Genomic DNA, 26,444 nt, shown 5'->3' on the forward strand with positions numbered 1-26,444 from the left:
GCTGCACATTCTAATTCCATATAGAACATAAGAACATACTATAATACTAATATTAAGTGTTGCTAATGTACATACTCTTAACAACCGAGCTAACAATATCTGTCTTACATAGTGCAATGACACGATAGTAAATGCTATAAAGAATAACAATTATAAACAGCAACTCAACAGTAGTAGTTAACCTTTTTTTTTTGTTTCAAAACCCTAAAGTCCTATGCAGCGTCCTTTGCGCTATTTACTTTATTTGCATATTCTTCACAGAATTCCAACGAGAGGCGCCTCCTGCAGTGCAGTGTCCCCAGCTTCCTAGCAGGCAGCACGACAGGTCGGCTGTGCATTTTACATATATTTTACGAAAAAATAACACGAACAGTAAATATTTGCCAATAAAATGTGTTATAATAATAACAGTTTTAACAAAAAAAAATAATATTGTGTTGTTTACAATGTAACTGATTGTAGAATATTTTAACACTAACATATTTCTTATCCACTGCATAGACAACTATTTTAAAGACATCTCTGTTTTTTTTTAGTGGCGCTGCGGCGATCAGCACGTAGATTGTATGCCATGCCAAATTTATGAAAATGTCTTATTTTTCAAATATTTAGTCTAGACTGGTGTTCACAGTCTGCTCCTGCTTCCAGTACATTGTGAGACTGAAGAGTTTGGGCACTTTCGGGAGTGGCTAGCTGCGAGTTTGCCAAAGTGACAGCTGAGCTCAAGCCGCTCTCCCAAAATAGTTTGCTTGGACGGTATTTCAGGGAAGTTTCTACCAAGGAAACACAATGGAGACAACCCCTCCTGTAACACAGCAGATCGGAAGAAATCTGCATGAAAACCGATGCAAGTCAGTTGATATCGACGTGTCAGACGTACAAGACTGCAATGTTTTTGATCGACAGGGAAATCGACTTTCCTTTAGATCTTTGTATGAGGAAAAGAAAGCCATCATTGTTTTGGTTAGGGTAAGCACCTTTATTTCTTGGTGTAGACTCCTGTGTATGGCGAGTAAATGCTGCAATACAACACATTTTAAGTGTATTTGTAAATGTGTCCTGCAACAGAACTTTTATCTTTTACTTCGTGTTACTTTGGAAACTATGTTGTGTTTGTGAAAGGAGAATCCACCCACTAATCACATACGTAATCAAATGTTCCTTTAAAAAACCCTGTCGTCTAGCAGGGTATGATTTGAAGGGGAAGGGGAAGGGGAAGGGTATTATGATTATGATTACGATTCCCATGGCTGTCTTTTTTTATACCTGCAACTGCATTTACAATTGTCATTCCGGGGGAGGGGAAGGGGGGTAAATTTATCCCCCTTGATAAAAATAACCAAAGGAAATTAACTGCGCCATTCAAATTGCTATATTTTTCAAACCTCTACTTTTGTGCAGCCGGAGTGCAAAGACAATTAACGGCGTTAACAAAGAAAAAATAAAATGAAGAGAGGAGACCAAAAGTCGATTACTTCTTTTTTAAAACAGCCCCAGAGCCAAAGTCTGTCAGTTTTACCCGCCGATATACCCACTGCAACTTCATCTGCATAGAAATGTGGCAAAAAGGCGAAGTGTGTTGAGGGCAGTGGCAGAAATGAAACTATGAAAGGGGACGATGCAGGTCTGCACCCCGTGTGTACAGACACACAGGAGAGCAGGCAATTAATCTCGGCGGCTGTGTAGGGCAGGCTCGTTCGGAAAATGGAAGGCTAATCGCGTTTGGCTAAAGGCTAAAGCCAGCGTTCAGTCACTTGCTCGGTTTGTTTAGCAATTCGTGATCTGGGACCCCATACAAAAGAACGATTTAGAATTGGCCAGGCCTTTATCAGTGACATAACTGCAGTCAACTAAAACATCAGCCATAAAACTAAATGACAATTTACAATGGTAAATGCGAGTCTCATATGAAATGCGAAGACATACATAGAGCGAACCAGACAAAAGCAGGCCATAGACAAGTGTGGAAAAATCTGAATTGGAAAGAACTGCAGGTCACTGTGAGCATAATGAGAACAGGTGTGATTCCTGCGTCCACTGCTGAATGTGAACGTGGCTTCAGTGCGATGAACCTTATTCTGACCGACCAGAGAAGCAGAATGCATGTAAGCACACTGAACAGCATGCTGTTTGTTTCAATTAACGGCCCCAACAGTGACACTTTCCAAGCTGAGAAATATGCAGAGTTGTGGATTAAAGAGGAACACAACTCTGCAGAGGACAAACCAACAGGAAAGAAAATAAAGGAGAAAACGAGTGCCCACCATATCAAACTGTTTTGTGGGGCCGATTCAGCCACAACTTGGTGATATTGGTGCGTTTAAAATATTTAACTTCTTACTTATTTTAATTAAAATTTAAAACGAAATACTATAAATAGTAAAACCAGAGAAACTGATAATTTTGCAGTGGTCTCTTAATTTTTTCCAGAGCTCACACACACACACACACACACACACATATATATATATATATATATATATATATATATATATATATATATATATATATATATATATATATATATATATATATATATATATATATATATATATATATATATATATATATATATATATATATATATATATATATATATATATATATATATATATATAATATATGTGTGTGTGTGTGTGTGTGTGAGCTCTGGAAAAAATTAAGAGACCACTGCAAAATTATCAGTTTCTCTGGTTTTACTATTTATAGGTATGTGTTTGTGACTTTGTGAAGGGCGCATGAATCAAGCCAAGTACAAGGTTGTCCTGGAAGAAAACTTGCTTCCTTCTGCTCTGACAATGTTCCCCAACTCTAAGGATTGGTTTTTCCAGCAGGACAATGCTCCATGCTACACAGCCAGGTCAATCAAGGTGTAGATGGAGGACCATCAGATCAAGACCCTGTCATGGCCAGCCCAATCTCCAGACCTGAACCCCGTTGAAAACCTCTGGAATGTGATCAAGAGGAAGATGGATGGTCACGAGCCATCAAACAAAGCTGAGCTGCTTGAATTTTTGCGCCATGAGTGGCATAAAGTCACCCAACATCAATGTGAAAGACTGGTGGAGAGCATGCCAAGACGCATGAAAGCTGTGCTTGAAAATCAGGGTTATTCCACCAAATATTGATTTCTGAACTCTTCCTAAGTTAAAACATTAGTATTGTGTTGTTTAAAAATGAATCTGAACTTATTTTCTTTGCATTATTCAAGGTCTGACAGCACTGCATCTTTTTTGTTATTTTGACCAGTTGTCATTTTCTGCAAATAAATGCTCTAAATGACAATATTTCTATTTGGAATTTGGGAGAAATGTTGTCAGTAGTTTATAGAATAAAACAAAAATGTTCATTTTACCCAAACACATACCTATAAATAGTAAAACCAGAGAAACTGATAATATTGCAGTGGTCTCTTAATTTTTTCCAGAGCTGTGTGTATGTATATATATATATATATATATATATATATATATATATATATATATATATATATATATATATATATATATATATATATATAATGATGTGCCATGTGTGGTCACACACCAGTAGTCTCTAAATAAGTTAATGTTTGTTATGGGAAATATAGTAGCTATGTGAAATCTTAATAGACGAAGCTGTTAAAATATACAGTGTATGTGCTAATCTTTTACTCTATGGTTTTCAATGAGGTTATGCGTAAAAGTGCAAGTAATTTTCATAACAAATTGCACCCTGCGTCTACGCCTCCTTGTCGGTTTTGTTTTGTTTGGTCTTCAAACTTGTAGTGCCTTGCCTAGGGAGAAGGTGGCCCAGAGTGCCACTTGCCCTACCAGCTGGCATTAGTTAACGTGTCATTCAGTCAATTTACATTACATCATAGTTCAGCCAGCTTACATAGGGTGGCTCTCGAGCTCTAATGGACAAGGCCATGGGCCAAATTATATTACGCTACATTATGGTCATGGTCTTTTCTCAAGTGCAATAAAGAATTGTCATTTTAAATCTTTTGTGGATGTCTTCTTTCTGAAATATTATATCCACACAAGAAAACAAAGAAACGTGATGGGTTGGCTGGTGTCTTGCTACGCATACATATCTGTATTTATAGAAGCTTGGCACTGCACCACCTACAACGTTAGCACGTTTTGAAATAAAATGCCTTTTCTTCCTTTTTGTATTTTTCAGGCAGCCTTGTTTTATCCACAAGTCAATTACTGTTGTATATTGCATTTGCCATTGGGTCTCATTGGAAAGTGCATTGTCCTTTGCAAATGTGTGATATTAAATAAGTAAACATCGTGTTATACTGTACCTCCAAAGGGACATATTCACTATAACACAGTATACAGTTATTATTTAAAGGTACATTTAGATTATCCTTGAAGTATACTACATCACACAGATGAAATGTATTTGTGTGGTAGTATACACAATCAAATAACTGAAAATATGTTACTTTATCTTTAAACAATTAAATCATAGAAATTATTTTAAAGACAAAGAAACACAGTGGCTGGGGTTTCACTTTAGGTGTCTCAAGATAATGTTTTCTTCATTGTGCATAATCATGTAGTGCTTATTGGCTGCTAATCATTGTTATATTGTTTTTGTAATTAAAGCATTTCTTGTGCTACACTTGTAAAGAATACGTGGAAGATCTGGCTAAAATACCCAAGAGTTTCCTATCAGTAAGTACAGCACTCAAATATTCTTTATCGCTTTTTTGTGACACATAAACAATATTAAATGTATATTACTTATTATACAGTTTGAAATTTAACTTACCAGTTTTTATAAAAAGACAATGCTGAATAACTGCAGTCATTATAAATAACCCATCTGTTTAATTCAGAATAAAATCTTTTAAGAGCATTGAAAATGCAAAAGAGCATTGGAAATGCAAAATGTATCAGCATCTGTCTATGTTCTTTGGGTCACAGTCTGAACAAATAAGATTGAAACTGATGATTGGTTCAGAATGTCATGCTAATAACTCCCACACATGGTTTTAGATCATGTTCAATTTTACACTCAAATGTAAATCCATTGACGTTTTCTGTATAGTTGATCTTTCTCTTTACTTTATGAGAAAGCAGATCTCTGTATCTGTTGTTATTTTTGATAGGTAAGGCTACACTGTCAGATTAAACCCTAATAAGCAACATTAATATTTAATATGTTTTCTGATGACAGCATGCTGATGCTAGATTGATTGTTATTGGGCAATCTTCGCACCATCATATTGATGTAAGTACCTTATATCTTGCTGCTAAATCATAAATATATACACACTCTATCATGTTCCAAAAGCTTAAAAAGGTGTAAAGTACTGTGTATGTCAGTTTACATCAGAAGTGAAGTTGTTTGTAGAAATCATATTTTAAAATGAACACAGCGTATGATATAACACACATGATGTAACATTCATATTGCCTTTTGATTGCCTTTTAAGTTAGCGGTACACCTTTTGTAGTTTTTATATTTCCTTTATGGTCCATCTTACTAGGCCTTTTGCCAACTGACCGGGTATCCACATGAAATGTACGTTGACCCTGAAAAAGAAGTATATAAAAAGCTTGGAATGAATAGAGGGGATACATTTATAAAAGCAGGTAAATGTTGTTTGTACGTACTGTATGGGCAAATATCTTGTGAGCAACTAATCCAATTGTGAAACGTTCTTGTTCGAGCATCACAATCTGGGGGTATAAGGAGATGCTTGTCATGTTGTTTCCAGTCTTCATTTAAAGTTTGGATGTTGTGTGTGTTTTTAGCAGGTCATAGTCTTCATGTGAAATCAAATATGTTTACTGGAAGTTTGAAAAGCATATGGCGAGCAATGACCAGCACTGTATTTGATTTTCAAGGGGACCCAAATCAGCAAGGAGGAGCTTTGATTATAGGACCTGGTAAGCCTATACACCTTCTTTCTGTATTGATTATTAGTATAAGGTGTCATAGTTAAGTGAGCAATGCAAATCTAGCTTGTCATAATACTGCACAAAAGAACTTGCAACAAGTCCCGGCTGCTAAGTGCACAGTGAGACTCTGAGATTCTCAGATATCGTACTGAACTAGAACGCTGTAGGCTGCTTTCAATTGCTGCTTTCAGGTTAACATCAATGGTGTCATAATTTCAAGTGTTACAAGGAGCAAGGAGCGTTCACTACATTTTCATCACTAACAGTTTCAAATAAATTACCATAACAATCTAATTCAAAATCTGAGACCTATGAAATTATGGCAACATATGTTAGATAAGATTTACTAGAATTATTTTGTTAGCACCATGTACTTGGAAGTATTTACTGTAATTCACAATGGTCGAATCTTCCATCTATACGACACTGTGTATTGCATTGTTTGTTTCGTCACATTTTTTTGTTGAACTGTTTCTATGATATATATTATTTATGTTTACTTTTGTGTTGATAAAATGAGTTACTTACATTCCCCACACAGGTGCTGAAGTTCACTTTGCTCATTTCGACATGAACAGGCTTGATCACATGCCAATAAACTGGCTTTTGGAGCAGGCAGGAGTGCAAACGGTGGATTTTGCAGATCAGCCCATCATTCATGTCTAAAACCTGGACAGAAATGTAGTCAAAAAAAGTGTAAAACAGTTTGTAAATTTGTTATGTTTTTCAATCCCAGAACCTGCTTTGACAAGGGTCATGATGTTTTGCTCCAAGTACATTATAATTTGTTTGTTCTTGAACTCTTTGAGACGTTTACCATAGTAAAGTGCAACGAAGCATAGTAAAAGCATGGTAAAGTATATTTATGCATTGTAAAGCCCAGCGAGGCGTTAAGGCATATTTAAAACCACGGGAGACTGTAGTAAAAGGGGGGGGGAGGGGGAATATGGAAAAGCATAGGAAAAGTGCAGTTACAGGTCAATATCACTGTGGTAAATGTTATAAGGGAAGTGAAATATACAACACTTTAAAGTGTAGTAAAACATGCACTACTGTTTGTGAGGATGTACAAAAAAAGCAAAACACTTGTGTTATTGTTTATCTTTGATTTCTGCCACAACCTAATTACAATGTTTCTCTTAAAGAGACAGTCAAATCAGACTTTCCTGGACACTCTGAGCTGGTATTATACTTTATCCTAGTATTTCCCATAATCCCCTTTTTTTTCTTTTTCTTTTTTTTTTTAAAGCCAGTGGGAGTTGTTTGGGGAAATATCAGAAGAAGGTATAAATAATTTAGGCAAACCCGTTAGTAAATTAGCAGTGTGTGTAAAAAAAAATACATGGAGGCACTATGAATACTCTAGATGTCATCTTTGTTCAAACTAATGAGAACACTGACTAAAAGTTATAAATGCTTATATCTATTTAGTAAAATCTACCCATAAGTTGTTCTTTTAATATTTTATAATTGAATGTCTGGTCTGATGAATTAGATTACAGTACATTCTTAACACAACTTTGTCTATCTCATTCCTTATGCCCTTCTTCATTTGATCCAAAAAAAAAAAAAAAAAAAAAGCATCAGATCCAAAATCAACATATCACACAATGAGAGTTTATTCATACTTGCAAGTTCACTGCTCTATAACAGCAATTAAACCTCTAATTTCCAAGATGACTTACTTACAATAAAAAATACAATACTGGTACTGGTACAACCCACTTATCAGGTAGTTTAAGGCACCTTTTATGGTTGTTAGATTTCCTTTATGGTCCATCTTAATAGGCCTTTTGTCAACTCACCGGGTATCCGCATGTGTGTTATTGCTTAACTAATAAACAAGTCTAAGAATATCATTTTTTACAACTGAAAGAGTATTACTTAAGCCAATATATGCTAAAAAGTGGTATCCTGTATTATTAAATAGAAAAAAAATAATGTGTATTTCACTGCCAAAGAGGATGCAGTTTGTCTGAGGATGGTTTTAATTAGGAATGCATACTCTGCCTAAAGGTTTGATAAGTGAGATGATTTAGACATTGTGACATTTACCTTCGCCTGCATTCAACTACAGAATATATTGCTGCCTTGCAATCTGCCCAGTTGCAAACTTGTAGAGTACAGAGTCTTGGTTAATTGTAACCTTGGTTACTGAGCATGCTGTTGTTCTTCATAATAGTTGTTTACAAACAAAGCTAAAATTACTCTTTAGGTAGAAGCACATAGCAGAACTCTTCTTTCTGCTGTAACAGAGCGCCACTGCTTTATCCCTAATAAGAAACAAATTATGTTTCTACTATATCACTTGTGAAATTGTGCATTTAGTCTAAAACTGTACTGAATCAAAGTCAGCACTCTCACTGTAGTTCATTGAAATAGTACTGTCTGTTTTAATGTTGTTTAATGTGATCATATGAAAATGATTTTCAACTGCAAATGTTTTTGTTTTTAATATTTAAAGCTGTATTTATAAAAAAAAAAAAAATCTTTGCTGGTATACCAGCAAATATTGCAACTTGGAATTGGACTCTTGATCTTTATTTAATTATTTCTACTTGTAAATACTGTACAATGAAACATTGCTCTCCCCTAATTAGTTACCCATTTAGATACTCTTAGAACTATAATGTGGGTTTTACAGTAGATTACAACATGTATAAAATGAATAGAGCAAAGTACAGAGAAGTTCTTGAGGAACTTCTCTGTACTTGCCCTCTGCAAGAAAGCTGAAACTGGGACGGAATTTCACCTTTCAGCATGACAACAACCCAAAGCACACAGCCAAAGCTAATCTGGAGTGGCTAAGGAACAAAAAGGTAAATGTCCTTGAGTGACCCAGTCAGAGCCCCGACCTAAATCCAGTCGGAAATTTGTGGCACGACTTGAAGATTGCTTTCCATCAATGCTCCCCAAGAAACTTGACAGAGCTTGGACAGTTTTTTAAAGAAGAATTGTCAAATATTGCCAAATCGAGGTGCGCAAAGTTGGTAGAGACTTATCCCAACAGACTCACAGCTGTAATTGCTGCCAAAGGTGCTTCCACCAAGTATTAACTCAGGGGTGGAGACTTATCCAATTATGATCTATCAGTTTTATATTTTTTAATATATCATTTTTTTTCTCAATAAAAACGTTTTTCCCCTTAACAGTGTGGAGTATGTTGTGTAGTTAAGTGGAAAAAAATCCTTATTTAAATGCATGAAACTCTGAAGCACTGACACAACAATGTGAAAAAAAAGTTCAAGAGGGTGTAGACTTTCTATAGGCACTGTAAATGGCTGATGGGTTGTCCAGGATTTGCCATTTTACCAAACATCACTTTATTTCATTGTCAGAATGTTTTGTGAATTGGGAGATATAGGAACCTTATCAGAAAGATTCTGGTCTAAGCTTTTTATGACAGGTAATTTATGATATTAGGTATTTATTTATGACTTTTAGAAATTAGAATTAACTCAGAGTAATATGTACAGTACTAAGTTTCTGAGAAAAAAAATGCACATCTTATTGGGTTTTATTTTTACATAAAAGATTATATGCATGCTTTGTGAATATGCATTCTCCAAACCAGACACCAAATTGAGAGAGAATGTCCATATTTCAAATCAGACGTATGTATCCCTGTCTGATGTGTTAACCAAAAAAGAACATCATTATTTTTATTTATTTTTTTATTAAAATGTATGTACTATACTTAGCAAAGTGGTAGTACACAGCAAATTAAATGAACAATGTAAAGTTATTTCTGAGAGGAGGAATGAATCTTGATTAAAACTGTACGTGTGAAACCAATAAGTACAGGCAGTAGGAGAGGCTATTCTTCAGTCCTGCGTACTGCAACGAAACGTCAGAATAAAATGTGCAGAAACCGAGTTAACGGCCGGACTGCGATTTGCAGGAGGCTGTGCGGTGAATGGAAACCAACGCCAGATAAAACAACACATCGACAAGGCGTGTTTGAACATGTTGCCAACCCAGAAACAAAACAGAGATGAAGCGTAAAAACGAGAGAAGGAAGCGTTGGGAGCCGAAGAAAAAAAGACCTGTCGTGAAACGCGGAGAACTGGACAAGCTGACGGCTGATGTTTACATTTGCATCACAGGTAAGGAAATAGAAAACGCACGCACCTGCCGTGTCGGTGTGGAAACGAAAAAAACATTAAATATGCCAACTGTTTACCCAATATATATATATATATATACATATATTTGAAAGCTATGTGATTAGCATACGCTTTCAATACTGTGAAATTTTTTGACCTAAAATGGCGACAGAACAGTTTGTGAGTCTATTTTTAATATCTGCACCGCTGAATGCATAAGTGATACAGTATCTCTGTATTTGTCTGCTGATGTTTTATAACTGCTAAATGCAAGCGTGTAACTATGTTGGCAGTAAGACTAAAACGATTGTTGTGCTCTGACATTAAGCAAAATAGGACGCTTATGAGCAGGTTTGACTTTGTTAGTCAAGCTTTTAACAAAATGAACACTGTTAGGTATTGATTATCGGTCGTTTTAAAGAAGTGTGGTTTATTTTTTTTTTATCTTTAGCCTGAATTTTAGTGCTTCTCAAGTCAACAAATTTGCACCTGCATCTGGTAGTCTCTGTTATTTAAAATGTAAAAACTATTTAAACCGCATTTGTTTTCAAAATGCAGTGTTTTGCATGGTTGAATACTTGTCTTGCTTAGTGTTGGGGTGAATTGTGGCTGTGTGTGTGTGTGTGATGGGTTTTTAATGTTTACTAACTTTATCAATTGATCAGTATGAATTATAAATGAAGACGATAGCTTGTCATGCGTCAGTATCTAGTTATTTTTACCTTGTTTTTCCAATCTGTAAATTAACGTTGAAACTATCAACTTGTTATGCCTGCTTTTGTATTCATTCAAATTTTTTTTAAAAAAGGAAAGGATACTTAAAGATTCAATGCCACGTGCATGTTCGTTTTTCCGCTAGTATTTTATCACTGCTGGGCGACTGTTCACATTTTTACATTCTTATCATTTAGCCGCCTTTGTGCTTTGCAGAGTCAGAAATTTACTTACCAGTTTGTTTACATTACCTAATCTTGTTCCACACAAGGTACCATTTTGTTGCATTTCATACCAGAAATTACCTTGAAAAGGATTTATTTTTTTGTTTGACCAATATTGATCAGGTTTGCTGTTTTGATTAGCGCTATATCAACATTTATAATTTAACATCCCTAATGAGAAGCCTTTTAATTTGTTGATTCATTAACGTGTTTATTTCATTTAGTCTATTTAGTTTACATCACGGAGTAAACACTCTGAGACATGAGTAGAAAACAGGGGACTTGGAGGACTATTCCTTTCCAGGTTTCATAGGTATCATTCATTGGAAAAGTGTATTGGGCTTAGCCAAAAGTTGGTTCAGTTTATGATTAATGACATAGTTGGAACTTCCTTGTGGTTGTCTACCTTTGCTCTGAGAAATTGCCTTGCTAATGGGAAACCTTATTTGTATTGTATAGCTTCAACCCCACCCAAGCACACAGTTGATATGGATATTACATTACAGCCAATTGCCCAGTCAAGTGTCCTATTATAATATGAATGAAACCCAAATATTTTGTGAGTAAAGATGTCCCTGTTGCAGTGATTTACAGTAAGTAACCTGCAGTGCTACTCGCTGATGCTTTTGCAGTATAAATAAGAGTGCCCAACTCTTGGCTTGTCTTCCTTGGGTGCATATAATTGGCCTTTTCCTGGTTTAAAGTGGACGGTTGCTGTAAATGTTTTGAACGTATTAAATTATTTGAGATTAGAACGTCATTTTTTCAGAGTTTTGGAAACTCCTTGTGCAAAATCTAAGTGTGTCCACTTTCCTTTGTGATGTAATATAGCTACAATACTGTGGTCCTATCGCGTTTTGGTTTTCAGGTGACCCTAATGCGTTAAGACATTGCATTGTTATGATGGGTATACGAACGTCAAGATAAATTATAGGTATACTGTGCAAGATTTTTATAAATCGGCACTATGATAACCTCAAATCTCAGACTGTTCGAGGTACTGACTTCATATTTGCAGGGTTATGTAATACTGAAAGCTAAGTGTCTGGCAAAAAATAGTTTTAATTGGTGTTTTGTTTTCATGGCTGCACACATCAATTATACAAATCACTGTTTTATTTCTTGTTTGCAAAGTGTTTGATTACAGATGTCATTCACTTTACAATTTTACCCCCAGTGATTCTTTGTTTTACAACATGTTAAGAACGTTAGCTGCTGGCAGCAACAGTGCAATTCTATTGTAATAATTAAGCAGCCTACTTTTAATATATCGTATTGAAAATATTGGCGGGTCCGTACATTTCAGTACAGTTGTTAATAAACGATTCCTAAGTTTTTGGAAACTCTTTAGGCATCTTATGTTTCTGCCGATAAACTGAACTGGTTGTGTTTTATTTATTTATTTATTTCTTGCCTTGGTTCTCGATTTTGCTGAAATTGCTCTGTTTTATCAAAATCAAAAGTGCTGACGTTTAGTGAAATTGTATAAAGACCAATACTGCAATGAGTGTATCGTAAAGCAAAAAGGTACATCACAATTGGCTCGGCGGAGCTTTTCTCCTAGCAACGGCTTAGACAGCGTTCCAATTAGATTCATCTGTATCTTTTCTGCAGAACTTGAAATTTTTAAAGGGGCTGTCCAATGATTGGCGGGCAGCTCGTACAATGCCCTGCAGTCTAAAGCAGTTTCTCTACCCGTGAGCCAATGAAGAGAGAAAGCCTGTGCCAGAGTGGGCGGTGAAAACACTTGGAAACTGAGTCTTGAGCACACAGTGCCATCAGCGCCGCGACTCTTATTTTGCAGCGAGAGGAAACTGTTGCTTTGCTTTCAACTTTTTTGCAACTGTGTTGTTATTATCAAGATTAAGCTTTTTTTTTTTGTTTATTTTGTTATAGACGAACTGAAAGACTGCATTGAGAGATCTTCAAAATCGATAAAAAGAAATACGACAGGGGGGGGATACCTTTTATATTTACAATCGGCATTGTTTTCAGTTTGAATTACATTAGGAAGGGGCTTTGGTAGATCTTAAAATATATATCTATATCTACGAACAATTCTAGTACTGTTTTAAGAATATGTAAAATTTTAACGCGTTGTTTAGAATTAACTCGTTTGTTTTTACTTCTTGAATGTATTTTTTGTTTCTTTTTGTTTTTTATTTTTCAATTTTTAAACTCGGGGGTAGTGGTCTCTTTTTATAATAACCAGTATAAAAAGTAGACAAGGTAAATTACAGTGTTTAGAACGGGAGAAAATAAACAGAATGGCGGAAGTGGATGAGTTAGTTAATGCAGTCGAATTTATCAAAGGTGGGTCTGAACTTTCTATTTTGTTTGATTTATTTCTACCTGCCTTAATTGTTTATTCAGTACGTAATCATGTATTTTGCGAAAGTCATTGTTGATTTCGTAATACTTAAATGTACTTTGTTGCCTACGCCCTTATCTGTACTGTGTTTGTAAAACAAAGTAGCAAACCGAGTTTAAAACCTATAGGTATTATTATATAATATAAGGATTACAGTGGGCTTAGCTTTCTTTTTTTTAATTTGGACTTTTCATTTGTTTTAGTCAAGACGCGATTGCGGGTGTTTAACCGATTTCCAAAATCTGCCCTTGATTATTTGACAAAAACTGAAACTTTACAGATTTTTAAATACTTATTTTTTTTTACATCCAATTAGAATGTGTTTTTATTCGAATCTAAACTGCGCAAAATACGCCACATCCTGTTGACTTTTTTTGTTTGTTTTTGGCTAGAAAATGCACCGAGTAGATTAAAATATTGTAATTTATTATTTTTCAGATCGTCTGTATTTTGCCATCCTTCACCAGAAACCCAGAAGTACTTCAGAAAGGCACTACTTCTGCATAGATGAAGAGCTTGAATATGAAAAGTAAGTGAAGAGCGAAAACCTTTGCTCTTCGTTCCAAACCTAGACCAGCGTATATTGCGTGTCTTGGTGTATTTAAGTTCTTCTTCAAACAAATTGTAGTGAACCAAATACGTGGGTATAAAATATGTTTGTGTTGGGTTATTATTCCGAGCTCTGGATGCGGATTTGTCGATATATTTAAGAGCCTGTGGGCATAAAACTATAATGAGTGGAGGTGGGTATGTGTACCGTAGAGTTTTCATATGTAGAGAACTGCTTGGCAGATCTTGTTGAAACTTGCTAAGTGCCTTCTTTATCAAAGGTTATTGTGTCGAGCACAACCAGGAAGTAGACGCTTAAATGCAAGTGGAATGGAAGCATGCATACAGTGGACAGTCATGGGGGATCTACTTTTTCAGGATACTGATTTCCCCTGGCTGGGGATGAATGTCACTGACATGAAGTTAGGGTTAGGTCTTCCTATTCAGCATAGTTTACTGTTCCAGCTCACCATTTTAACTTGACCACTAGTGCTCTGTCAATTTAAGAGGACTTGTTTCTGTCAGTCTGTTTTGCTGTATATAATTTCTTTTTTGTAAATTGTTTGTATAAATAGGACAAACAGGCAAAAAATAAATAAACCACACATTCTCCACTGATGACATTTTCAAGTTGTTGTTCTTTTTAAACCATGTTTCAATATATACTGGAAATTGAATGGACAGCAAATTTAGTCAACATTTGATTACTTTATTGTTAAAGTGTGGCACCAATATTTAGTTTTGACATTTTTATTTACTTTAGAAGGACTTCTACTGAATGCATGTTTTGTGGAAATAAGGTAATGTGCTATGTTCTAGGTACAGTTTTATATTGACTTTTATTTCTTTTGTAGCTTCTATGCAGATTTTGGACCTCTTAACCTGGCCATGTTTTATCGCTATTGCTGTAAGCTGAATAAAAAGTTAAAGGTAATTTGAGTTGGTATTGTGAAGCCCGTGTGGTTCTACATATTTCGGGATTTCAGTAAATCCCTATATATTACCAAGCATTAAATATTTATTATAATTATGTACTGCAATACAATATCATTGCAGTAAGTGGCTGAAGTGAATTACAAATGCTGTGCTAGATGACACGATATTGTTGTAGACATGATATCAGGTAATCCTATCTTCAAGTGTGGGAGTATTTGGAGAGAATGTTACTGCTGGTCTCTCCTGATTCAAAGGTACTAATGGTGTGTGTTTCCTCACTGAAGATGGGTCTGCTTTGTTTTTCATTTTGTTTTGTATGAATAAGCAGTAAAAGGAAGTTCACTTTGGTGCATGCTTGCCTTTTGCTTTGTGTTTGCTCATGCATGCTTAATTATGTTGTATTTATATGAATTCCTAGGTCTAATTTATATTGATTATCTTAAATGATGGCATTACTATGTGTTTACAGTAATTTCTATTTCATTTTGTAGTCCTTCACACTTGGAAAAAAGAAAATTGTGCACTACACTTGTGGTGACCAGAAAAAACAGGCTAATGCTGCTTATCTTATAGGCTCATATGCAGTAAGTATCATTTTTACTGTTATCTGTTGTAAATCATAACATATTTTTTTTGTCAAACCTTTGGCTGTTACATTGTTAACTTGATATTATATATATATATTATATATATATATATATATATATATATATATATATATATATATATATATATATATATATATATATATAAAATCACACACAGTACCAGTCAAAAGTTGCACCTGCTTGAAACCAGGCTTTTCATGATTATCTATGCTCTTAACTGTATAAACTTGTCTATAAACACTTAATATTTCATTATATGATACGTGTACTTATACAAGCTGATAATCATAAGTGAATTGCATTCAAAAATTAAATTTTTGAATGGAAATGTAAATCTTGTTAATTTCTATGAAATGGTCACCCAAAGCAAAGGGATTTCAGTCTGAAGCCCAAGTCAGTTAAGTCTGAAATGTGTATAACTCTGTTTTTTATACTTAGGCCAGTGTTCTAAGTGTCTTTGTTAGATGTTCTCTGAGTTAACTAGCATGTTACCTAATTAACCTTTTGTCACCAATTATTGTTAACAGGAGAGGGTCCATGATTACTATAAATATAGGTAGCATAGGCACATGTTTGTCATTCCTGAATATAAGGGAGCAGAAAATAACAAAATACACTGTTAAGCAAAGAAAAAAGACTTACTTTAAGAAATGAAGGTCAATCTAAGACAAATCGCAAGAACTTTGCAAGTGTCTGTAACTGCTGTGGCCAAGACCATCAAACGATTTGAAGAAACTGGCACTCATGAGGACCGAACAAGGTCAGGCAGGCCAAGGGTGACCTCAGAATCAGAGAACAAGTTCATTTGAGTCACAAGACTGAGAAACCGGCGATTAACTGCCCCTGAAATACAAGCTCGACTAAATGCTGCTAGTTGTACAGATGTTTCAACATCAACTGTTCAAAGGAGATTGCGTGAAGCTGGTCTAACTGGAACAATTGCTGCAAAGAAACCATTGAGGAGTGGAAGTTGGTCTTATGGACTGAGTCAAAATTTGAAATATTTGGGTCCAACCGTCAAGTATTTTTAAGACGCAGAGAGGGTGAGCGCATGAGTTCTGAATGTGTGGTTCCCATTGTCAAGTATGGAGGAGGCAGTGTATTGGTCTGGGTTTGCTTTGCTGGTGACAGAGTTGTTGATCTTTACCAAGTCCATGGCAAGCTCAGCCAGCATGGCTATCATAGCATACTTCAGGGGCCTGCCATTTCATCAGGATTACGGCTAGTTGGGCAGTCCTTCATTCTTCAGCAAGATAATGACCCGAAACACACCTCAGAGTTGAGCAAGAACTATCTGGCGAAGAAGGAAAGTGAAGGACAACTCAATCTAATGACCTGGCCTGCCCAGTCTACAGACCTCAATTCCATAGAACTTGTATGGGACGAACTGGACAGAAGAGTCAAAGTCAAAGCAGAGCTACCCGCAAGTGCCCTACATCTCTGGGAATTGCTGCAGAAGAGCTGGGAAGACATGTCGGGTGATTTCCTGCTGAAACTTCTTAACCGAATGCCTTGTGTTTGTGAGGCTGTTATTAAGGCAAAGGGTGGCTATTTTGAGGAATCCAAGATTGAGACAATTTTCTTGAACATTGCTTTGATACTCCCTTATGTTTTGTTTTGTATATTGTAATGTGTTTTCATTTTCAAGTATTTACAGAAACATATACGAAGTAAAACATTGTCAATTATGAAAAAAACCTAGTTTCCAGCAAGTGTACTCAAACTTTTGACTATATATATATATATATATATATATATATATATATATATATATATATATATATATATATATATATATATATAACACAGATTACAAATTAACTAGCTTCTAAACTGGTGTAATGAAAGCATGGTCAGCACTGTTATTTAGTGTGTGTAAATTGTGTTCTGTTAATATCAGATTTTTATGTTTGCTTTTAAGTCCTGGGTTGAAGCTGATGGAAATGTTAAGGTGGAGTATTCCTTTAGATATGAAAGGTTGCACCTGACAAGCTTACTGTTCACTGAAACTCAATACAGTTTAAAAAGCCATGAGGTGAAATCATTGTAGTCTGTTTGTTGCTACATGCTTTTGTAGGGTGTCTGGTTTCATTATTTCAAGATCATTATGTTGCAAACCTAAATACAAGGTTATGTTGACTGATGCTGTCTGCCCCGGTCAATCATTTTTTTCTCGGTGCGATGACACATACAGTGTAGGAAAATCAAAAACAAATTGCATTTATCTGTAACTATATGCTTTAATGTGTTTATGCTGTTTCCAGAAAGTTAAAGATTGTAATGAAATTTTAAATCTAAATGGTTGACTTTAACCATTTGTTAATTATCTTCAGAACTGTTCATCCAATTGTGCAAGTTTCCCTGTTTGGTGGGGGAAATTTAAGCTGAATTGTTGAAATATTGCTGATCAAGTAAATGTTCACTCTTGGTATCCTTTTATTTTTATAATTTACCTGGAAACTGACACAAAAGTTAAGACTAAAATCCTGATTTGCATGGGACTAGAAATCGCCACATAAACAGGTGGTCTCGTACTTTGTTTTTACTGACATGAGTGAAATTTAGTTCTGTATATCTTTTTATCCCAGATAATTCTCAGAGGTCCTCAAATTTTGTAAAATTTTAAAATCGGGAGTCCTGTGCAAATCGACCGTGTCCATGTTTACCAGCCTATACAATAAACCATAATAGAACATAAAAAATGGTACGATCTGTCCAGGTTCTCTGCTATTCAGTATAACACTATGATTGGGCATAACCAAATTGGGGACGGGTGAAAAATACAAAACATAATTGCAGATTCTTCAAAAAAATACATGCTTTGAACAAAGCATTTGGAGTGATGTATGGAAATAAAAATCAGCCAAGGACAAACAATTACTCAAAGTGGTAAATGTGCTGAAGCCTTTGGAAAAGGAGGTTCAATGAAATAGAAAGGCGCTCGGTTGATACACTTAGTTTATCCTCCTTATTGCACAAGTTATTTACATCTGTTCATGTCTTACAAAGAAGTGACTTCTCTCAGCACAACATTGCATTTCATTTCAAATTTACCGACTTTCCTTGAAAACCAGTCTGCATCTGGGAGATTACTAGACTTCTTTCTCTTTATGCAGCCTTACATTTATGGAGCTGTGCCTCTACGTAGGTGGTTGGTAAATGCTGGTTTTATACAAAATAACCGCAGTAATGACTCTAATCATGTGCAAATAAATTGCAACTTAGATTTTTAGACCTCGTTAATTCACTGCTCGCATTATCGGTAGTGTCAACATGTCTATTTAGTACAAGTTTAGAAATCAGCTTTCATTTCCACGTTTGTTTAAAGACTTAAGTGATATTTTATGGAACCTGGTGAACAATGTTGTCAGTTGTAGCGCTGTGTTTGGATCTTGTGGTTTTCATATTTGGACAGCGTCCAAGAGAGATTATGCACATCGGTCATATCTAGTCATTTTTATAACCGAGCACAGAGGTAGTGAAATACCTTGTTTTGATACGGTTTACTTTTGCTGCCTCCTGTGTTGTACATATTCCTGCAATATATTTTTATTGCAAATAAAATATATTGCAGGAATATATCTTTATTCAAATACACTGCAAATCCTTATATATTTGCAACCAAAATATACGTGAATCAAACCAAAAAGATCACGTTTGTTCCAAAAGTGCTGGCATCCTGCTTTTATCATATGCAAAATGAATGTAGATCTCGGTTGACTTATTGTTTTTTAAAATGAAAAAAAAAAAAAAAAAAAAAAAAAAAAAAAAAAAACCTGTTTTGTTTTCATAGGTAATGCACTTGAAGAAAACCCCAGAAGAGGCATATCGGCTTTTGTTATCTGGAAACACCTCCTACTTGCCTTTTAGGTAATCTTATTATGTACTGTTCATATGTTGTGCTATTTGTTGATGGTTTGTTGGTATCTTCGTTAGAAGCAGTTCTTACTCCTTCACTGAATTGCATTGCAACTATGTGGGTGTGTAGCCTTTCACTGGAAAGGTAATTCATATAGGACAGCATTGCAACTATATGGGTGTGTAGCCTGTCAACAGTTACAATTTCCAGTTAATTCTACCATGGGTAGCGTGAAGTGTGGATGATGTATTACTTTATTTGTTAAAGAAGTTGACTTTTTGGTTTAATGGATGGACTGTAACCCTCCATGCAGGGCATGCCTGCCTACAGTTTTATTTTTTATTTATTTATTTTTTAAAGCTAGCATTCTTTTGTATTACTCTTGACTTACAGTGTTTTTTAAATAACAAATGGTACTGTAAAACTAACCATTGGCTCATAACCAATAAATCAGAACAGATTGTTGGGTCTTGAATAATTAGCCACACGTGTTCAGCTTATTTGGTTATTGCAGATGCATTTTTCCATGTTGTGTGTGTGTTTTTTTTTTCTTGTTTTTTTAAACAATACAATAGAGCTATTAAACTCAAATTTTGATTTGATCCTAGTCAGTGGTGCTTGTTTACATGTTTGACATGGTACCACTGAAAACAAATCTAAACTGATTGCCCAAAAAGCCTTTTGTATGTGTTGCTAGCTTGGTTCCTTTTAAAATTGTTTAGTTAAGCTACAAGTGTTGTAGAAGAGACAGACAATGTTGTGTGCAATGGCCAGTGCCACAGGATTAGGAAAATCCCTCTTTTAGAAATCTGTTTAGTTAAGGAAAAGCAAACTTTCATCTTGCAAGAAAAGTGGTTGAACAATACATCTATACTAATGTAATCACAGCTGTTTTGAATGCTGCTTATTCACGTGTCATTCATATCATTTCAGGGATGCTTCTTTTGGCACTTGCACATACAATCTAAACATCCTTGACTGTTTACATGGAGTCCATAAGGTAGGTCAATGAAAAATAGACAGTGTAGTCCACTACAGCCTGGGGGGTGGAATAGTAAGAATGGAGAAGGAATATCTATTAAGAACAAGGGATGTGAACAGCACCTTTGTGTCTTTGTTGCAGGCTCTGCAATATAAATGGCTTGACTTCTCTGACTTTGATGTTGAGGAGTACGAACATTATGAGGTAAGGTGTTCAGTTTAGTGTTTTAATCCTGTTGCATTGTCACAGGTGGGGTTTCAACAGGAATATAATGGAGGCATCCATACGTTACAACTAGACTTGTAGATACCGGTATATCTAGAGAATGCATCATTCAATTATGATGAAATATTCTAAAAACATTAATTTGTCTAAGTGTTTGAGAGTATTGGTTTTTCATGGTTTCTGTTGTAATTGCGCTAATGAAAGCTGTGCGTGTTGAAAGTTAACAAACTAGGCTCTGTTACATCTGTATGTATGTGTGTAACACCTTGTTGCTACTCTGCTGTTCTTCTTTACTTCAAAAGATTGGTAACCGTAGGTAACGTAATAACATTTTTATTAAGTGCATTTCACATAGGCAGGCGTAGCAGTTTTAATTTCTCTTCAAATATTGTGTACAGAGAGCAGAAAATGGAGACTTTAATTGGATAATTCCTGGGAAGTTTTTAGCCTTCAGTGGACCACATCCAAAAAGCAAAATTGAAAATGGTATGTGAAGCAGAAACTTTCTCCTTTTTTTTCCCCCCTTGTTTAAAACAAAACAAACCAAGTGTGCATGAGCCCTTATATTTGTGTATAATTAAATAATTATAATTCTATCCAAATTGACATACTTCATGCATGGCATTTGTAATTCCTTAAATTAGAATGTGCCCCATTAGTTAACCCTTTGTCAGTAGCAATTTCTCTTTGAAGATTACAGGTTATCCTTGCATGGGAATCATCTTTAAGAAAGATGTACATTTTATGAAATAATTATTTTTAAGGTTTTATTGATTTTCAAATTTTATAATAATAAAAGCATCAATGGGGGGCAACAAAAACTGGTGGATAGGAGGGATGTCTATTTATTGATTTAATTGATTTAATTTATTTATTTGCACATACAAAGTAAGGGGACAGCAACAAATAGAATTCTACCATTTTAAAATGAGTGGTGACTGTAAGCCTGCTGGGTACCAGACATTCATTTATTTTATTTATTTAGAACATTTGTAAGATGCTACATTTCAGAAACGTTTAACTCCTAGAAACCTGAATGACCTCATGCATTTGTCTAACCCCCATTGTGAAATTGACCTCTCCTACTTCAGGCTATCCTCTTCATGCACCTGAAGCCTACTTCCCTTACTTCCGAAAGCACAACATCACCACAATAGTTCGTCTAAACAAGAAAATGTACGATGCCAAGCGATTTACTGATCTAGGTTTTGAGCACTATGATCTTTTCTTTGTTGACGGAAGTACACCGAGTGACGCCATAGTCAAGAAGTTCATAAATATCTGTGAAAATGCTGAGGGTGCCATTGCTGTTCATTGCAAAGGTATGGTTCTTTAAATGCATTTTCTGCTGAACATAGAGGTATGAGTGTTGGAGACACCTGTACTAGAGTAACAGAACATGGAGGCAGTTCAATATGATTCAACTTTATTTTCTTTTTCGCATTATTTTCCTTTCATCAACACAAACTACATGACCACCTTGTTTTCTAGCTGGTCTTGGCCGAACGGGTACTCTAATAGGATGCTACATGATGAAGCATTATAGGTTAACTGCATCTGAAACCATTGCATGGATAAGGATCTGTAGACCAGGTTCAGTCATTGGACCCCAGCAAAATTACGTGCAAGAGTAAGTAAAAATAAATAAAAATACATGTTAGTAAATATGAAATGTTTCAGTTAGTGGTGTTTTGGAAGTTTAAACATGGAATTTCCTGTTATTTTTCAGTAAATATGTTGTGGTGCATCCAATGTTTACCTTTTTACAGTTTAACTTATATTCTAAGCTAAAAAGTATTTTTTCTGTAAGTTGGAAAAACTCCCACAGAACAACACTTTTTAAATAAAAACTTAATTTAAAAATAGTAGGATATAAAAGTACTGTATCTTTCTGTCCATGCAACAGAAAACAAGCTAGCCTGTGGGCAGAAGGAGACATCTACCGTGCAAAAGTGAGAGAGAGACAAAATGGAACGAGCAAGGTTGCAGTCACAAGAATCTTATCGGGGGTCGATGACATTTCAATTAATGATAACACAAACGGCATGAGTGCAAAACTGGAAATAGAACTGGTAAAGCACTTGCTTGTTTCTGTGTGTGTTTTAATACACATTAATATAGTTGCAATGTTATTTTTAGACTTTTTTTATATTTGCACATTTACGAGTGAATGGAAACGGTAGAATAATATTGCAAATGCTATTTACTGACTCCTGTTTTGTCTTTTTAAAGTATAATGATGAAGATGAACGGAATACTATAACTCAAGGGGACAAATTACGTGCTCTGAAAAGCAAGAGGCAAGTTCGAGCATCAACGGGATCATTAACGTAAGTAGATTCAGCAGTGATACCATTATTCCCCGCTACTTTTAATTAGGGTCAACACTGCCTCTTGTTCAGACTTCAGTGTGTGGGAGGGTGGCTTTAGCAAGTGGGTACCACAAGAAACAACAGTTTGCAGTAAAACACTTCATGTTTTTTTTTTTTTCCATACCCTTTTCCCATCCTGCTTGTCTGTCTAGATGTGTTAGGAATATAGTAACCACATAAGGAAGCCTAACTTGTAGCACTGTAAGTGTGCCATTCAGTATTTCTGTACTTCTTTTTTTAAATCACTGTTCATCATTATAATTGGAACTGGGATTTACAAAGTTTAATGTGTGTGTGTGTGTATATATATATATATATATATATATAGAGAGAGAGAGAGAGAGAGCGATCCCTCTGACAACAACCGGTGAAAGCCATCTGAGATGCAAAGTGGTGCATGTCTGTAATGAATATTTCAGTAAAAGTAATGTGAATGTATAATCCAAATTGTAGTATAAAATACGAGCAAAGAACCAAAAGATCTTCAACAGACAAAAGGGACCCACTAATATTGCTAGTGCCAATGCGAGGCAAAACCTTATCTGCACTCAAATTATGGATGTGCTTGGTTTTGGTCTTGGCTGGAGATATGGTTTTATGTTAAATAGGAGGCCTGCTCCATGCATTTTGATTTACTTCAGATGCCCCTTCCCCCAAAAACAAATACATGTATCAGTCTATTTCTGAAGGTGGTGGTGGCTGTGTGCAGTTTCCCCTAATGTTTTGCATTCACTTTTTTGTTGTTTATTTTTACAGCTCAGAAGAGAACACTATTCACACCAGGTCCTCGTCACAGTCATTTAGGTATGTATTCCCTCCCAGAATGTTCGGAGTGCTCCAGTGCACTCTTACACCAGGCCTTTTCTAGTTTGTTTACTAAAGGTAGTTTCTGCTACAGACATACAAGCCGCCTTGTCACTGTGTCATGTTCCAGCTACTCCCAGGAAGACGTCGGGGGTTAAAGGGAGTTAAAACCAATAGAAACCAATCGGGAAGGAGTGTTGTGTGTTTGGTTTTTTTTCTATTTACAGAATACAAAATTCTCTATTTTAAATGTAGAATCATTTTGCAATCCAGTGTGCAGAGCAACAAACTTTCCAAATCTGCAAGCCTTTCAAGTGGCACAGACACTGGGAAAAGAACAAGAAAATCTGCTACAGGACACACCAGCTTAGGGAGGTAAGGGAGTGGCTTTTTTACTAGGCTAGATCAGTGTCTGTTCCCTTTTTAGTGCCTGAATCAAGTTTCCTTTTGTACTGCTGTAAACACTTGGTGTCTGTTCACAAGATGGCGCTGGTTCATAAAGCTGTGCTTTGCTGATCTAGCTTGCATTACATGTCTGTTGTGAAAGACAATCTGGTAACTGGACCTGGAATACATGTGTTCAGTCAACTGCACTTTGTAAACAGCCAGTACACCCCAAACAGATTTTCCTATTTAATACAAGTGCAGATCATCCAGTTTAATATAGGTTTTTCTGTATGCACGCCTATTTGGCAATGGCACTAAACCTACAGTTTCAAGAATTAAGAAAATAAACAATTGTATATTAGTATTGAAAAAATACAGTGTTCTAGCAAAAGCAATGGAGTTATAGAGAAATGAATGGTCTTTACATTAACCATGTCTTCCTTCTGTAACAGCCAGTTGTTAAACTCTAGGCTAGCAAGATCCTTAGGCAACTTGCATGCATTGACTAGTGACCAGGACCAAACCCAGAATGAGGCAAAATTAGGCTCTAAACTTGTAAGCAATTCAACCAACCAGATGAACAACCTAAATGCAGTAAACAACTACACCCAGCAGAGAGCAACCACAGGTCACTCTCAGACAGTAAGTGCCACTTTTGCTTTTTTCAAAATATATGAATAAATACTAAAATGTGACAAAGATGTAGAATATTTTCAGTTTCACTTTTATTTGGCATTTCTCGACCACCACTATTCTCTTCCAATTTTAACTCCTTACAAAACTAAGATTTAGTTATGGGTTTGAGCTTCAATATAACTTTATTACATTTTGCTTACACTGAAAAAAACAGTCATGCTTGTAGAACATGTAGCCTGTTCTATTTTTCCAAACTTTAGTCAGACCCTTGAAACTGTTGTGCTGCCATTCCATAATCAATCAATCAATCAATCAATCTTTATTTTATATAGCGCCTTTCATAGTGGACCACCATTATGATTACTGCTGCCAAATTGAATTTCTACATGTTAAACACATAATTGGTGTTTTTTTTTTTTTTTCGCCCCAACAGTCTGATTCCTCAGAAGGGGAGAAGTAAAGCTCGTCGCATTTACCACAAGCGATTAATGAGATTATGGTACTTTTTAGTTGCTTGCTCTTTATTTCACTACTTGTGTGTGTGTGTCTACGCGCTCTCTCTCATAAGGATTGTCTTTCCATAACATTGTCCAATTAACCCTAGAGATACATGCTGGATCAGGTCTTGGCAAAATCTTGATGGTAAAACCTGAATACTTTTAATGACATCTAGTAATGTGAATAGTGTGAAAGTGCATGAAGAAATATAAATATTATATGGGGTTAATGTAATGTTGTATTCAAAATAAATGCGTCAAAATAGCATTGCGCTTAACAATTTTTTTTTAATTTTTAGTCACGCCATTCCGAAATCCAGAGTACCACTGCTTCGCTAAAATGAAAGAAAGTCTGTATAAAGGAGTTGAGTCAATTCTTCCTAGACAAGAAATACTGAGCTGACCTTTTTTTGAAGCTTCTGGAGAATACAGACTAATCCTAAAGACACTTATTGTGGATATTTCAATCACAAATTAATTGTAAACAATTAACAAAAAAAACTTGTTACTTTTTAATAATGGCTTGGACTGCATTTGGAGTAGTCAGCATGACACGGGGACCAATTGTGATGGCAATCTTCATGTGACTTGTAAATATTGGGGTCATGTACCTTTTTTTTTTTTTTGTCTTTAAGTATATTGTAATTAGCATGACTGTATTTTATATAGTAATGAAAGTATTCATTTTCTATGTAAGATTTTCTATTTGTAAGAATTCAGTGACACTGTCATTTCATAATTTGTTTAATTGTTTTTTTTTGTCTGAGATGCAGCAGAAGTTTGTACATTTGTGAGAAGCATTTGATGTGTTTACACAAGTACCAAATTTAAGGCATTATGTATATAAAGTGGAATTATGTAAAGGCTGAAATATATACAATAGTTTTCATTTGTTTTATAAATCATGTAACTCCTGTTTTATATTAAATGATATATATGCTGTATCCATATTGGTAAGTGCAAATGCCAATAACATTCCTGCCACCATGCTCTTGTCTTTTTTTTTTTGGGGGGGAGGGGGGGGTTTAAAACTTGAAGGTAAACTGGTGTTATTACTCAAACTGCAGAGATTTCAAATCAGCTGCAATGTGCTTAAACCTTGCTGCTCCTTAAGAGTACCACATACTATAGGAAATTCTCTTGGCCAGATACTGTCTACTTTTCTTAATGTCTTTTTGATGCTGTTTTATGTCAGAAGAGCACCTAGTGTCGAATCAGGTTCAAAGAGTACATTTGTAAGTTCCCAATAATAAATGTGATTGTTTTGTAAA

At 35.4% G+C, this 26,444-nt stretch overlaps 2 protein-coding genes across 8 annotated transcripts; both read left to right on the forward strand.

The window, feature by feature from the left end:
* Window positions 1-545: 545 nt before the first annotated feature.
* On the forward strand, window positions 546-8,637 carry prxl2c (peroxiredoxin like 2C). 3 transcript variants are annotated; one of them, XM_041233327.1, is made up of 6 exons: window positions 546-969; window positions 4,602-4,670; window positions 5,176-5,229; window positions 5,489-5,594; window positions 5,850-5,891; window positions 6,445-8,637. In XM_041233327.1, exons 1-6 carry the CDS (start codon window positions 790-792, stop codon window positions 6,567-6,569), a joined length of 576 nt encoding a protein of 191 aa, XP_041089261.1. In that variant the 5' UTR covers window positions 546-789; the 3' UTR covers window positions 6,570-8,637. The 3 variants fall into 3 exon arrangements, with proteins under 3 accessions (XP_041089261.1, XP_041089260.1, XP_041089270.1); XM_041233326.1 differs by having other exon boundaries at window positions 556-969; window positions 5,757-5,891; XM_041233336.1 differs by lacking the exons at window positions 4,602-4,670; window positions 5,176-5,229 and having other exon boundaries at window positions 562-969; window positions 5,757-5,891.
* Window positions 8,638-9,756: 1,119 nt separating this feature from the next.
* cdc14b (cell division cycle 14B) lies at window positions 9,757-26,444 on the forward strand. 5 transcript variants are annotated; one of them, XM_041233357.1, is made up of 17 exons: window positions 9,758-10,009; window positions 13,757-13,847; window positions 14,722-14,797; window positions 15,295-15,387; window positions 19,205-19,281; window positions 20,204-20,270; window positions 20,394-20,456; window positions 20,876-20,963; window positions 21,569-21,799; window positions 21,969-22,107; window positions 22,384-22,549; window positions 22,710-22,807; window positions 23,606-23,653; window positions 23,909-24,028; window positions 24,493-24,682; window positions 25,110-25,175; window positions 25,473-26,444. In XM_041233357.1, exons 1-16 carry the CDS (start codon window positions 9,898-9,900, stop codon window positions 25,134-25,136), a joined length of 1,686 nt encoding a protein of 561 aa, XP_041089291.1. In that variant the 5' UTR covers window positions 9,758-9,897; the 3' UTR covers window positions 25,137-25,175; window positions 25,473-26,444. The 5 variants fall into 5 exon arrangements, with proteins under 5 accessions (XP_041089300.1, XP_041089291.1, XP_041089318.1 ...); XM_041233384.1 differs by lacking the exon at window positions 24,493-24,682; XM_041233366.1 differs by lacking the exons at window positions 25,110-25,175; window positions 25,473-26,444 and having other exon boundaries at window positions 9,757-10,009; window positions 23,927-24,028; window positions 24,493-25,103.

The sequence above is a fragment of the Polyodon spathula genome, chromosome 2 (genome assembly GCF_017654505.1).
Source record: "Polyodon spathula isolate WHYD16114869_AA chromosome 2, ASM1765450v1, whole genome shotgun sequence".
Taxonomy (NCBI): domain Eukaryota; kingdom Metazoa; phylum Chordata; class Actinopteri; order Acipenseriformes; family Polyodontidae; genus Polyodon; species Polyodon spathula.